This window comes from Danio rerio, chromosome 8 (assembly GCF_052040795.2).
Source record: "Danio rerio strain M-AB ecotype USA chromosome 8, GRCz13ab, whole genome shotgun sequence".
Taxonomy (NCBI): Eukaryota; Metazoa; Chordata; class Actinopteri; order Cypriniformes; family Danionidae; genus Danio; species Danio rerio.
The window spans coordinates 26941281-26957692 of record NC_141028.1 but is presented as its reverse complement, the minus strand read 5'-3'; the positions used below and the strand labels follow the sequence as shown (position 1 = coordinate 26957692).

Sequence of the window (16412 nt, the reverse complement as noted above, 5' to 3'; positions counted from 1 at the left end):
CTTTACTTTTTACAATGGAAAGAAATAGATACCTACTGTATAATCTGTCTGTGAATGGGCTCACATAGAAGGTTGTGTTAGGGAAATACTTTGAGCGCACAAAATAGTTGAGTTTAATACACAACTATGCTGTTTGTTTGAATGTTTAGTCTCAATGAACTGTTGGAATACAATGTGTTTTGTTATGTGATATAATGCTGGGTAAACGTGTGTAATGACCCATCTGTCCAGCAATTTACTACTCCACTTAAATTGTTTGTATTCAGTGCTCTAGAAGGTTGTGTTAATGTTGCACAATAGCACTCTGCAGGGTTTGAGAGCAGCTTGACTCCATTATTTTCCCATTTCTTCATTAGAAAACTAACGTATTAAGGTAAAACTCAACTATAGGAACAACACATAACATTACTGACAATATGATGTCCGTTTTTTATTTTAAAGCATGCCATATGAAGGTGTTAGTGGAAGTCAAACAATCAGCAGATTCATTTCAAATAAAAATGTGACTAAACTTTAATGATGCTATTTTTTTTCTCAAGTGAATGCAAAATTTTACAATACACTGTACAAATTGCAGGGTTCCACACAATTAATTTATGTTGTCACAACACAAATTGATTAAGGTAGCTTAACAAATTTTAAGTTGTCCCTAAAAAAATATCAAGAAATGTGTTGATTCAGCTTATTTTAAATAATTAGTTTGAACAAGCAGCAGAAATCATGTTGTGAGTGTGGGTTAAGTTTTGTTTTGACATGTCACAGTATTAAAAAAATCTCCTGTAAATTTCAGAACTTTGCCATATTTCATCTCAGTATGATGTTGTAAGACAATTTTTATGCTTCATTTTTACTGTAAATTAATTTTTAAACAAGACAGTTCAACTCGTGCTTTTCATAAACAATGAAAAAAAATATTCAGAGCCAATTTTATTGGATGCAACACACAATTGTGAATAGCATTTTTTATATATACTGTATTTACACATTGCTTTCAGAGTACATTAGAAGATGCTATTTATTATTAGTTTTTATGCAGAACTGTTACCCTATCATAACAGTGGGTGTATTTTGGCTCAGATGTGGCAATCCTTTTTAAAATAGTGTGTTTAAAATAGAGGGTCAAAATATGGGAAAAATATTTTTTTTTTATTAAAAAAAACTTTTTTATGTTGAAAAGCAAATGGAGCAGAGTGATTATGGCGTCTTCCACACCTCTGTTAGGCCTGTATGCAAACTGCATTAGGTCAAGAAATTGTTCTGTACTTTTAAAAATGTCTGTGCTAATATTTTTTTCAAACGTCATCATAGGGATTTTGCCATTAATTGTATCTAATTTTCTCTAGTTAAATGAACTGGAATATGTCATACATCACATTTCTTATTATTTCTAAATGATATTTTTTCATGTAAAAATTGGGGTTATGAAATGAGGACCTTCCAACACAGTGCAGTTCCCCTACACAATGTTGTAGAGTTTATATATATATATATATATATATATATATATATATATATATATATATATATATATATATATATATATATATATATATTCAATATTAATACATTTAGTTTATTGAATTGTTAAAAATCTTGAATGATGTTAAAACTCTTCAGCTGAATAGGTTTATTGTTATAGCTAGAAAGATTTCCAGAAGAAGTGGCTTTAAACACAGACGCCCACGCTTGCTCTGCCCACATACATGTTCTCATTTAATTGCCACATTTGCATTTCAGCTGCTGGAAAAGAAAGAAAGAAAAAAATGATTCATGTTGTGCTGAATAGGAGTGAAACTGTCGCTGGTCGGAATCAGAGGGCTCTTCCCTTGTTGTGACCACTTGGCTATTGATTAAAGCTGATTAAAGTACTCAGTACAGCACTTTAATCAAGAGTGAAACAAAAGGGCTGCTGGAACGATCACAATACTACTCATTGCTGTCTTTTATTTATTTGCACAAGTGCACAATGCAATAAGACTCTTTGCAAAAATGTGTCTCTCAGCTGTAAACTTCCAAAATTCATATGTACATAAAATACACTGCAGTGCAGTCCTGGTTAAAAGACTATTAGGGACAGTAAAATAACTTTCTATACTTTTTAAATAAGTTAAGATTACAACGGAAGAAAGCTTATGTGACACATCTTCTTCTGTAAATACTCAAAAGAAAAAGAAATTTGTCATGTGGTCTCTTATTTTTTCCATAGCTAAGTGCTAATTGTTAATTTAGGTTATGAATGTAAAAACTCATAATTAAAAATAGTTATATTCATAATGGGTATGAATAGAACCTGCACCTCAAATAGACCGAATATTTCTGCTCTTAAGGGAACACTCCACATTATTGAAAATAGGCTCATTTTACTACTCCCCTTAGCATTTTTCTTTTCATTCAGCCTATCCCAAGGGCTGGTGAGAGCACTTTCCGCCCAGCTTAGCATAAATAATTGAATCAGATTAGACCATTAGCATCTAAAGCAAATGATCACAAAGTTTTATGATTTTCCAATTGAAAGCTTGACTCTTCTGTAGTTAGATCATGTACTAAAAATGTCGTAAAATGAAAACTTGCTATCTTCTAGGTCGATATGGCCAGGAACTATACTCTCATTGTGGTGTAAGGAACTTTGGTGCTGTACCATAGCTGAAGCAAGCGCAATGATATTACGCAGTGTCTGAAAATAGTCCCTAGCACCAAGCCTTACAGTTGCACCAGCAGTTAGAATCTGCATAATATCATTGCGCCTGCTGAAGCCACAATGTAACTACATAATAGTTCAGCTTTAAATCGGAAAACTATTAGAACTCTTTATTTTTTAACTGTTTGAGTGAGATGGTAAGGGTCTAATCTGATTTAATGATTTATGCTAGGTTAAAAGCGCTCCCCCCAGACCCATAGATCGACTGAATGAGTTCAAAATAGTAAAACTCAACTGTTTAACTCAAGGGGAGTTGTAATAAAGTAGAGCTTTCCATTAAATATCTCTGATGGATCTGTAATAGAAAACTGATGATTATTAGTGTTTCTAGCACAGTTTTCATACAATACTTCCTGCTCCTCTGAGGATGTGTGTGTGTGTATATAAATAAAATTGATCTGTGAGTGCTATCATTCTGCCCATGGGCTTGTGTCTCCCTCAGCGTGACAACAAGTCTCCAACTGTGCCATGCTGGTGTGACATGGTTGGCATGGTTACCCCTCCCCCCAACCACACTCACCTGATTTTCTGTTCTTATGCTTTCTCTATATTTATTACATATATCTACATTAAAAACACAGATAAAACACACATCTTGACAGTTTCGCACATCTGATTTACTGTATCTAAGCTGCTGCTGCTGGATTACGCTGAACTCTGCATGGCATCGTTGTGAGAGATAATTTAGAGCTAATTTGGGCTAATTTAATTGTGTCTTGCTAATGAAAGAATAATGAATGGCCTCCACTGGTGGTAAATTTGGAGATAATATTGTATGTTAATAAGGAAGTAAGTAACTAATAGGGCTCAGCAAAAAATGATGGCTGTGGCCTGAGGACTGTGTGAGTGTTTTCTTTCCTTTTGAACTCATGAACAGCCCAGTATTGTGCAGCTCTTTTAAATATACGAAGGAGGAAAACATTGACGTTGTTTATGACATGTAATACAAGTTTATTTATCTCAGATATGACTGACAGTTCATTGTACTTAATAGAATAAAATAATGTGAGCTAAAGACTAATATTCACACAGGTACTGTGAATTAATGTTTATTTTGGATTAAAAGGTATAAAGATGCCATACATAAAAGAACAAGCAATAATGACACGTGGTTAAAACATTGTTACTCTTGTTTGTTTTTGCATTGCCGTCGGTTCCTGTCAGAGTTGGCACCATATTATCTTTTATTTTTAGTCTCTGAAAAGCATGAGTCAAACTGTGTCTTGTTTAAAAATAAATCTGTAGTAAAATGAAGAGAACAAAAGAACAATGTCTTACTGACGCCATCTGTAACACTTAATCATAATGTTATTCTTTTTTGCACCAAAGAATAATGTCTATCACATCTCCATCATTATAATATATATTTTTTATATTTCCGCATTTTAACAACCTGGTCTGTTTCTAGACTTTTTGGCACCCTATAGGCAAGATTACTATTGTTCACCCTCCACCCCAGGAGTCACCCATCTGAGAGCTGTCCCCAAATATGATTGAGAAGCCAACCTGTGTATTGTAAAAACAATGTTTTTTTGTTTAAGTAATTGCATACATAATTAAGCAACAGAAATGCAAATGGGGGAAATGTGTTAAAAGTTTAAAAACAATAAAACAATGATGTTGATTTATGTTTTATTTTGAGAACACAGTCAGTTGTGGAAGTAAGTTTGCTAGCAAGGCTATTTCGTTCACTTAAACATTAAAGTGATTATTTTTCTCTTTAATTCAGATGATGCCAGTGTATTTTTAGATGAGACCACGATGACAGCACTAAAAACATTACCTATGACATATTCTAACTACAGAACTATTGTGGCAGTAAACCTCTAAAGCACCATCCTTCCATACTAGACTTGCCGTTGCAAGCCCTGCACTGGCGTGCTGGTGTTAAATGGGAAGAAGAATTACACGTAGATGTACAATTTTGCTTGAATTATTTGTTAGTTTGAGTAGTGCTCTTTTAAAGCTCCTTTTAAACTTCAATTCATTACCTCCAAAATTACAATGCCAGTGACTTGTGACTCTAAATATCCTCCGAGGTGGTTATAAATATCGTCAACTTAGAATTATAAAGTTCTGTCTGACATTTTTTGTCAAAATTGAGTTATTGACATATTCTTATTAAATAACTTATTTACATTATGTAATTTTTTTATAAGTTTTTTACATTTTAAGACTTTTTATTTAAAAAGACAAAAAAGGTTTTATCTAAAAAGTCGAACTCTAGCTTGGCTGTATAAGGTTCTTTCTGTGAGCCAATCAGCAATTTAAATGTACGCACGAGGACCAATCAGAATCAGCTTTGTTTTTCATTTCACCGGACAGCTCCATTAACAGCGGGAAAGACCAGAAACACCAAATCAGAGTCGAATAAATAATGCTGCACCACATAAAGTTTAGAAGAAACCTGAAACTGAAAAGATGCGAGCAACTGTGAGGATTTAGAAGCATTTTTTGACGTTGAAATCAAATGTTAAAGTTTACATTGTTGAAAAAGAAACAGTTATTAAAATATGTAATATATTAAATGTGAAATATTTTGATTTGTGTATATATAGTCAGTGAAACATTTTGTTCATTAAACTTTTGTTCGTTTTCTTTTAGTCTTTAAATTTAAGCCTTTAAGGGCAAATACTTAATTTAAATCTTGGGGCATATAATTCCATAAATTTCATTCATTCATTCATTTTCTTGTCAGCTTAGTCCCTAAGTTACTAATCCGTGGTCGCCACAGCGGAATGAACCGCCAACTTATCCAGCAAGTTTTTACGCAGCGGATGCCCTTCCAGCCGCAACCCATCTCTGGGAAATTCAATAAATTTAATATAATAGTTTATATGAAGCATATAATTCAATAAATATTATCATATTGATTACATAAAATTAACATCTGTGCTGGACAAAATATTTAGCACAGTCTTGTAAGCTTAATTTGTTTAATTTGCTTAATTTTGTTAAAGTATAAAAAAATAATCATCCTAAAACATTACCTAAATGTTATAGAAAGCAACAATGTTACTTTATCAAACATCAACATATTGTTACAACACCAAATTCTATTTTTTCTATTAAATTAATAAGCAGATTGATTGTATTTCTTGAAAATTAATGCTTCAATTAATGATCTGCCAGACAGAACCTTATAATTCCAAGCAGAAAATGACTTTTTACTATTAGAAGGTTCTCTCTGCATTTGTAATTCCAAGGTGACGATATATAAAGCTTGCACACAACGGTGCACACATATTCTATTCATCGTTTAAATTTAAAGAATGCAGCTCAGAGATCATCCTCTATGTTTAGTTTTGGCCTGTTTTTATTTTTAATATACATGAGTGCTGTAAAGGTGTCAGAGTGCCATAAAATCAATCTGCTACATTTGCTGCTGCAAATCACCCCAGGGGTCACAAAATATTGGAAGGCTGATGTTTTTTTATTTGCTTTTTTATTGAACTACTTTTTTCTTCTGTAGGTTAATTCTACTAGTTTAATAAAATGAATTAGATTTTTGGAAATCACTAAGTGACCCCAGCTCATTGTCCCCCCTGAGGGTCTCGACACCCACTTTGGGAACCACTGCCCTAGATCGCTTAGCTTTCAAATGCCTAAAAAAGTCCTAACAAAGTTCAGACATGAGACTGATGTTGAGATGTATATTTCTGGTCTCATTTGCTTACCAATTCTTTTATCTGTTTCAGGTAATAGCCTTCGTCTCTCTGTTTTTCATCTTGGTGTCCATCACTAACTTCTGCCTAGAGACCCACGAGGCCTTTTTTGAGTTTCACAATCACACCGATACAAAATCAGCCACCAACAGCACCACCATCATCCAGGTTATGGATACCAAACCAGTGCTCACAGTGGTGGAGGGAATCTGCGTGGTGTGGTTTACCTTTGAGTTCCTGGTCCGCATCATATGTTGCCCAAACAAGCTCCTGTTCATTAAGAACCAGCTGAACATCATAGACTTTGTTGCCATTCTGCCCTTCTATCTGGAGAGGAGTTTGATTGGAAACACCTCCAAAGCTGCCAAGGATGTCCTGGGGTTTCTGCGCGTGGTCCGTTTTGTCCGAATCTTACGGATCTTTAAGCTCACGCGACACTTTGTGGGTCTCAGGGTTCTCGGGCACACCTTGAGAGCGAGCGTCAATGAGTTTTGCTTGCTCATCATCTTTCTTGCTCTCGGGGTGCTCATCTTCGCCACCATGATCTACTACGCCGAGCGTATCAGCGCAGATCCGGACGATCCTAGTGGCTGCAACCACACGCATTTCAAGAACATTCCCATCGGCTTCTGGTGGGCAGTGGTCACCATGACGACACTTGGTTATGGGGACATGGTTCCTAAGACGTGGCTCGGCATGATAGTGGGTGCGTTATGTGCTATAGCGGGCGTGCTTACTATCGCCATGCCGGTGCCTGTTATCGTTAACAATTTTGGTATGTACTACTCGCTGGCTATGGCCAAGCAAAAGCTGCCCAAGAAGAAGAAGAAGCACAACCCAAACCCAGGTATGGTGTTGGACTCTGGCTCATTTGGGAAGTCTGAAAGCAACTCGCCACGGAACAGCACACAGAGCGACACATGCCCACTCGCTGCGGAGGAAAACATCACAAGAAACCGCTCAGGTAAAACATGACGATTACAAGACAAGGGGGTTTCTCAGAGGCAAAAATCTATGAAATGATACTGTATAGTTGCCAGGATTATGAGGCCTGTTTTTCTCCTCTGAAAAACTACATACCATGTTAAATTGATGTGCAAAGTTCAACTGAGTCCTGTCTACAAAGTTTAAAGTAACTCTAAACTAGTGTTGAAATGAATGGAACATCTTCAGAAGGCCTAAGAGATCATTAACATAGAATCAGATTTAGTTTTATTGGAAGTGCTTCATTTGAAGTCACCATTAAGATCGGTTTGTCACGATAAGAAAACCCTGGAGGAAATATGAGAGTGGTACTGGCTAATTGTAACAACAACAACAACTAAATCATCCTACAGTGTAGTAGCCACTGACTGGGTTGTGATGTGAATGCTTTTGTTTAGAGTAGACCTTTATTCTACAGCATGAAATCCAGACGTGGTGTGACATCAGGAACGATTTTACAGACATGTTCAAATATTTAGAAGATTCAACAGTGCAAAAAAGATTTTCTTGCTTAGCATTTTTGTCTTGTTTCTAGTCCAAATATGTAGAAAAAAAGTTTTTTTTTCTTATAAAGTATTTTAAGATCATTTTGCTAACCCCCATGGCAGATTATTTAGCTTATTTTAAGGTAAAAAAATGATTAAAAAAAAATAAAAATTATTTTTTGATATTTGGACTAAGAAAAAAACAAAATATAATATGCATTATACTTTATTTATGTATGTCATCTACATCCTCTGCATTTATCTAAGGTTGTTGTGTTTGGTATTTTTTTGTTTCAGTTTCACTTCCTAGTTTCATTTTTCTTGTTAATAGCAGGTGCTCATCATTAATGCTCAGTTATTAATTAATTATTAATAATTATTTGCATGAACACTGCTTTAGTGTTCGTTCAATTCTACTCTAGTAAATTCTACTCAGTAGAATGGACTGAGATGTGGACTAAACTATTTGACACATTTTTCTTTCACCACTACTGAATTTTACCCAATTATGGTGACTTCTGATATCAATCAACATTATATTTATTGCAAACAGTGAAATTTGTTCTCTTTTGATGACTAACATTGTCATAATTACTGATGTTTTTCTTTTTTGCCTTTTGTTAGATTCAAAGCAGAATGGCGACGCTACCGTAACTCTTTCAGAAGAGGAGGGCTGCAGTCTGACCCAACCGCTCTCTCCTGGCGAGAGGTGGACCCTCCGATGTTCACGCAACAGAGACAAGACCATGAAGGATGCAACCTGCTTTCTTCTGAATTCTGGGGACTTTTCTTGTGGAGCTGAACCCACAATCCACACAGGTAAAGGTGAACTGTTGACTGCCGATGCTACTGATGGTAGTACATTTCCTATTACAAATGAAACCTTTTACATGATTATGTAAAAATGAAGGGAGAAATAAGTATTCAACATGTCACCCTTTTTCTTAGAAAACATATTTCTAAAGGTGCCATTGGCTTGAAATTTTTACCAGATGTTGGTAACAACCAAAGAAATCCATATATGTGAAGAAAACAAATCTAATTAGTTTACAAATTAGGTTATGCATAATAAATTGAAATGGTGAAGGGAAAAAGTATTGAACACACAGGCGTATAAAGGCAGTGAAAGCCCAGACTGCAGCTGACTGCATCTCTCAGTAGTTATTGAGTAATCCTCTGCCCTTCTTCATTATAAATTGTTGTTAGCTGCTTCAGTTCAACATTTACATTAGCAGGATGATGAAGATGAACCCAGAGTGGACATTTCAGCAAGACAATGATCCAAAACACAGTCATGGAAACTCTCAAACGCTTTCAGAGAAAGAAAATCAAACTGTAGAATGGCCCAGCCAATCACCTGACTCGAATCCAATAGATAATACAATATAAAGATCAGTTTGGATAGAACTCACAGAAGCCTCATGATTTTTACACTCTGTTGAAGTCTGTGAAAAGAATCATTCCCATTTTCTGCAGGCACTTTAAAAACACACTGAAGTATATTTAATAGGGGTAGGAAACTGCTGACTTTATAATTTAACAGACACTAGTTCACATCACAGTTGCATATGGTACCACAATGGTCGTAATCTTTATTTATTTATTTATTTGATCTTAAACAATTTATGATTCTGTCCATTTAAAAAAAATATTTTTAAACATTTTGTTTTCAGATTATTTTGATTGCGTGCTTTGCTAAAGCAGTGGCACAAAGCCTTTAAAATCTTTTGTGTTATTATGAGAGGATTAAAATATTTGGTGCTTTATGAAACTGTGGCAGTACCATATTGCATAATCAATTATGAGGTCTTGTAATTATTTGGATTAAACCTGCAAAATGACAGCTAATTGTACATTATCACACTTATTACCCAGGTTGTTACCAATAAAAATAAATAAATGTTTATGAAATGTGGATTTTAATCAAAATAATGTTATTGTAGAGTGCAATGTGGGAAATTAAGCTAGCAAAGGCTCTATGGAAGATCAATCCCTATTTTAAAGATGATTAAAAATAATTGACCACAAACCACAAGCGCCACGATAAACCAGAATTCTACAAAGTGCAGGCATTTTTCTCCAACTCATTATTCTGTAGCTGGCATTTCAAAAAACAGGCAAAACAGGATGATATCATTGCATAAAACAAGAAGTGCATCACGACAGACAAGGCATTTGACAAAGCCGACATCCTTCATTACTGGCTGCTGTCGAGACAGACTTCGTCTCAGCCTCACTGACTTCTGTCTCGGCCCCCCAAAATCCCCAAGGCTCTGACAGGTTGTCGGCGGTCTATTTTTGGAGATAATCGCTTGATCACGCGTTGCTTGAGCAAACATTCCACCTTTTTACCTCTGCCGTCTTCAGATGAAAGAGCAGGAGTCTTTTTTACCAGTGCTGCTAATGTAAAACACAAGCTTATTAGCACCTGTTGCTGAAGCGAGACTACTGATAGGTGCGACATTCATAACAGAACATTGAACTAGGATCAATTTGTTATATCATTCGATTTTGTGAGTTAGCATTCATTTGGGCTCAAAGAAGGAATATTTCCATAAATGCATAACTAAAAGTCTAAAGCCCTTTTCCCCTTTTGATGAGACATTCGGTTAACATGCATGTTTGTTTTGAGGATTCAGACTGAGGTTGTTGAAGTCTTACAGACATTCTGTGATGTTAATTTTTTCATTTGTGTAAAAGATTGTACACTTTCCATTGCTGATGCGGAGACTGATGCTCTCTGTGAATCAATGAGGGGCTGAGCGATAGCAGCTGTGGTCCTGTCAGAAAACACACACTGATTACGGTCAACAATTCTCTCACTAGACATAGCAAAGATGCTCCATCCTTGGAAATGTCATTGCTGATGTTAAAAATAAACGTGTGCGAATGGTCTGTAGGCCAGATACTCGTGCGTTTCTTCTGTTTGTTTGTTTGTTTATTGATGGTGTGAGATGAGTTTTTAGTGCCAGTCTCATAAGATAAAGGAAAGGAATTAAAAAAAATACAAAAAATTTACAAAAAATTACATTTCTAATAATATTTAGATAATTTAAATGTATTTTAAAAATAATTAAGATTTAATTTAAATTGAATTCATCATGATATATTTTTATTGAAAACAAGACCCCAAAATGTACATTTTCTGTATTAATTAATATTTGAATATCCAATCCTCAGCATATTTAGATACGTTTACTGTAAAATGTAATTTTGCCATGAAGACATACAGTCTCCTTGACTACTGGCTTTCCTCATGCAGTGCTGTGTCTTCCAAGCTGACTTCTTTCTTGATTTGTGTGTAATTATGTGGCAGGCCTGTCATCCAGCACTGAAAGGCATCATCTACATCAGTGCTGATGCTAGTTATGGATGTGCTTCTGGTCCCGAAAGGCAACTCTTTGTAATTGCTGCTAATAGGCTTCCATTAGCAGCATGGTGAGGCCTTACAGCTTTCCCAGAGCCTCTGAACTCATCATAGGGAATTGTAGAGCATTTTCAGCTTTACAAAGCCCTTTTTTTGGCTGTCATATGTCAGTTCAAGTCAAATACACTTATATTTCTTTAATTTATAAACTCAGTTATGATGGCTGTTCAAATAAGAGTAACATCAGATATAAAAGTATTTAATAGGCTTACATAGTAATAAAAAGGGGCAAAGTTGTTATTTTAGTTTTATTCCAGTAAAAAACATAAAAATATACTTAAAATAATGTAAACATCATTACATATTAGGCGTCAAATAAACATATTATCGGAATAAATATAATAATATTAAATATTAATAAAATGATCATATACACTTACCGGCCACTTTATTGGGTACACCACATATTTCTAATCAGCCAATCACATGGCAGCAACTCAAATGCATTTAGACATGTAGACATGGTCAAGGCGATCTGCTGCAGTTCAAACCGAGCATCAGAATGGGTATTTCAGGGTCTGAGTATTCCAGAAACTGCTGATCTACAAGGGGTTTCATACATAACCATCTCTAGGGTCTACAGAGAATGGTCAGAAAAAGAGAAAATATCCAGTGACTGGCAGTTCTGTGGACGCAAATGCCTTGATGATGCCAGAGGTCTTAGGAGAATGGCCTGACTGGTTCCAGCTGATAGAAAGGCAACAGTAACTCAAATAACCACTCGCTACAATCGAGGTATGCAGAAGAACATCTCTGAGCGCACAACAGGTTGAACCTTGAGGCGGATGGGTTACAGCAGCAAAAGACCACACTGGGTGCCACTCCTGTGAGCTAAGAACAGGAAACTAAGGCGACAATTCATACAGGCTCACCAAAATTGGACAATAGAAGATTGAAAAAAATGTTGCCTGGTCTGATGAGTCTCCATTTCTGCTGCAGCATTCGGATAGTAGGGTCCAAATTTGGCATCAACAACATGAAAGCATGGATCCATCCTGCCCTGTATCAACGGTTTAGGCTGGTGGTGTAATTTTTTTTGGCACACCTTGAGCCCATTAGTACCAATTAAGCATCGTGTCAACACCACAGCCTACATGAGTATTCTTGCTGACCATGTCCATCCCTTTATGACCCCAGTGTACCTATCTTCTGATGGCTAAGATAAGATAACGCATCATGTTATAAAGCGCAAATCATCTCAGACTTGAACATCTCAGTTCCCCTTCGGGGGGAACTTCAGCACTATAAGTGGATTTGATTGTAAAATCCACGCATTGGGAGGTTCGGTTCAGAAGCTACTCGTCTGAAAGAGTATTGAACGGGCCAATTAAGAATGAATTGGCAGCGCAAGCCTGCGCAGGTGAGCGGCATAAGCAATCAACTGAGTATATAAGCTCACCTGGCGCCAGCAGACGCTATCCTTTTCGCTTCAGAGACTTTCTGATCGAGTCGATGAGGGTTCCTCCTGCTGTGACCAGCGATTCTGAGCGAACGAGAGCATTCTCCCGGTCCAGAGTGTGTACACGCAGTGGCAGACGGTCGAGCTGGGTTTCTCCCTTGCCTGGCGTTCTTTGGGTCCGGTCCTCCAGAGCGGTGCGTATAAAGTTGCAAACTTCACAGAAAGAGCAACACAGTCGTGCAGCACGTCCTTATCAGGACGGCGCTCCGACTGTGCGTTTCTGGATGCGGTGGTTTCCTGTCCTCGGATGATGGGCGCGGGCACTGCGTTGCATGTCTGGGGGTCCAGCATGTTAATGCGCTGCTCGCGGGCAGTTCATGTCGTCATTGCGATGCCATGACTGTTGCGCAAGATCGCGGTTAGCCTTTGCAAAAGGGCGAACCACCCCAGTTGTCCCCTGCTCTGCAGCGGGCACTCGGGCAGATCTGAGGGTTTCAGCGAGAGATAATCCGTCGCCCACGGGCCCGCGGACCTCCCGCTCCTCTAAGCGCTCCATCCAAGCTTCGGGCGGGGGAAGCGATCCGTCTAACAGATGGTAGCCCTTACGCCCGATGACACCGGAGACCAGATGTCCACCGCGGCATCGGAGGGTGGGCTTTCATTGTCCGATGATGATCCAGACCCGCTCGCCCCCTTCGGGCTGGTGAGCGCTGTCACTACGGATCCTGAAACGGACATGTTAGCCGTGCTTTCCCGGGCTGCTTCGGCCGTGGGTTGGAGATGGTTTATCCCCCAGCTCCGCGGCCGGACCGACTAGAGGGGCGTTCCCTTCTTCCCGGAGGTTGCACAGTAGGCTCACGCGGTCTTGTAAAGCACTTTTTTCTGCTCGTGCTGCGTGTTCCTCCACCCTAACCACTCTTGACGGTGAAACAGCCAGGGGGTATGTGGCGATTCCTCAGGTTGAGTGCGCGATGGCGGTAAATCCGCGCGGCGCCTCTTCTTGGCGGAGTCCGCCTCGTCTCCCATCCAAAGCCTGTAAGTTATCTACCTCCCTCGGAGCTAGAGCTTACATAGCTGCGGGCCAGGCTGCTTCCGCCTTGCATGCGATAGCCACCTACCAGCGCTACCAAGCGCAGGCGCTGGCCGAGCTGCACGAGGGTGGGTCCAACCCAGGCTTACGAGCTTCGCACCGCCGCCGACTTAGCTCTTCGGACTACTGAGTCCGCTGCGTGTGCGTTGGGGAGGACGATGTCCACATTAGTGGTCCAGGAGCGCCACCCCTGGCTGATATGCGCAAAGTCGACAAAGTCCGCTTTCTTGACTTCCCCATATCCCCAGCCAGGTTCGGCGACACTGTCTGTGAATTCACCCAGGAATTCAAGGCGGTGAGAGAGCAGTTGGTGGGTGATGTCTTATCGGCGGTCCGTAGCCCGCTCCGCCCGCCGTGCCATTCATACCTGCTCCTCGCCGAAGGCGCCCGCCTACGAGAGCTGCTCCGCCCCCGCACACGCCTCTGGCGAAGCGAGCGCGTCGGGCGTTTTGAACCGCTGCCTGCACAAGCTGCCGTTCAGAATGCTCACGCAGAAGCGCATCCTCCGGTGCGTTCGTCCTCTGGGTTGGTCTGCAGCATTAGACCTGAAGGACGCGTATTTCCATGTCTCCACTCTTCCTCGCCACCGACAGTTCTGCGGTTTGCGTTTGAAGGTCGAGCTTGGCAATACAAAGCCCTCCCCTCCGGGCTCTCTCTGTCTCCGCGGGTCCTCACCAAGCCCGCGGAGGGTGCCTCAGCGCCCCTTCGGCTCGCGGGCATCTGCATACTCAATTTCTTTACGACTGGCTGAATTTTGCCCTCTCTTGATTATGCACAGAGTTGATTATGCACAGAGACAAAGTGCTCTGGCACTTCCACCTGTGGGGGTTTCAGGTCAACCGAGAAAAGAGCAAACTCGCCCCCGTGCAGAGGATCTCTTCTCTCGGGCTGGAGCTGGACTCGGTCACCATGGCAGCGCGCCTCTCCGGAGAGCGCGCTCAGCTGATGCTGTACTGTCTGAGAGAGCTCGACAGTAAAATAGTGGTCCCACTGAAACTATTTCAGAGGCTCCTGGGGCATATGGCATCCGCAGCCGCTTCATGCCGCTCGGATTATTCTATATGAGACCACTTCAGCACTGGCTTCACGATCGAGTCCCCAGACGCGCATGGCACGCGCGCGCACACCGAGTCTCTGTTACTGCGCTGTGTCGCCGCGCCCTCAGCCCTTGGAGCGACCCCTCGTTCCTACAGACCTGGGTGTCTCTAGAACAGGCGTCCAGTCTTGTTGTCGTTTCAGCAGACGCTTCCAACACGGGCTGGGGGGCTGTGCGTTGCGGGCATGCGGCTGCGGACCTGTGGAAAGGTACCCAGTTGCATTGGCATATCGCCTGGAGCTGTTGGCAGTGTTCCTCGCTCTCCACCGTTTTTTTCCGGTGTTGGAGCGGCAACACGTGCTGGTCAGGACGGACAGTACGGCGGCGGTGGCGTATATCAGCCGTATAGGGGGTATGCGCTCTCGCCGCATGTCTCAGCTCGCCCGCCGTCTGCTCCTCTGGAGTCATCCGCGGCTGAAATCGCTGCACGCCATTCATATTCAGGCAAGCTCAACCGTGCAGCCGATGCGCTCTCACGGCAGCCTTGCGTCCTGGAGAATGGAGACTCCACCCCGAGTCTGTTCAGCTGATATGGGCGCGATTCGGGGAAGCCCAGATCGATCTGTTGCTTCCCCCGAGATCGCTCATTGCCAGTTGTTCTTTCCCTGACCGAGTGCTCTCGGCACGGATGCACTGGCTTACAGCTGGCCTCGGGGCACGCGCAATACGCGTTTCCCCCAGTGAGCCTGCTCGCGCAGTTACTGTGCAAGGTCAGGGAGGACGAGGAACAGTTTGCTGGTTGCGCCCCTCTGGCTCAACCGGACCTGGATGTCAGAGCTCTCCCTCGCGATAGCCCTCCCCTGGCAGTCCCTTCGAGAGAGCACCTACTCTCTCAGGGACAGGGCACCACCTGGCACCCTCGCCGATCTTTGAAGAGATTTTTAGACGCGAGGAAGACTTAGGTAACCTCCGATTGCGGTGGCTAATACCGTCACTCGGGCTAGAGCCCCCTCCCCGAGCGCGCCTATGCCCTGACGTGAAGTCTATTCACTGAATGGTGTGTCTCTCGCTGAGAAGACCCCCGTAATTTGCCAGATCAGCGTTGTGCTTTCTTTACGCCGAGAGAAGTTGGAGAGCAGGCTGTCGCCCTCCACACTCAAGGTTACGTGGCTGCCATCTCCGCTCTTATAACGCGGTGGCTGGCAGCACCGTGGGAACGCATAACCTCATCATCCGGTTCCTCAGGGGCGTTAAGCGAATTAATCCACCCCGCCCCCTCTCATGCCCTCTTAGGATCTCGCCCTCGCTACACAAGCCGCGTCAGATCCCTTCGATCCTCGGCTCAGTATTTTTCTGTCCCTGAAGACAGTTCTGCTGGTCGCGTTGATATCGATTAGAGGGTCGGGGACCCGGAGGCATTTTTCGGTCAGTGACTCGTGCCTGTAATTGGGCTGGCTTCTCTCACGTCCTGAGACCCCGCCCGCGATATGTGCCCAAGGTTCCTACCACTCCGTTTTAATACGAGGTAGTGAGCCTGCAAGCGCTGCCCTCGGAGGAGGCAGACCCAGCCCTTCTTATTGTCCAGTTCGCGTTTTGCGTATTATCCGGACCGCACTCAGAGTTTAGAT

At 41.2% G+C, this 16412-nt stretch overlaps 1 protein-coding gene across 3 annotated transcripts in view; it reads left to right on the top strand.

Moving 5' to 3' along the window:
- Window positions 1-16412, top strand: part of kcnc4 (potassium voltage-gated channel, Shaw-related subfamily, member 4) — a 47493-nt gene that overhangs the window by 18950 nt on the left and 12131 nt on the right. For all 3 annotated transcript variants that reach the window (XM_087264010.1, XM_087264009.1, NM_001195196.1), the window contains exons 2-3: window positions 6397-7327; window positions 8457-8651. In XM_087264010.1, the coding sequence (XP_087120136.1) occupies window positions 6397-7327; window positions 8457-8651 (1126 nt within the window). The remainder of the gene's footprint in view (window positions 1-6396; window positions 7328-8456; window positions 8652-16412) is intronic.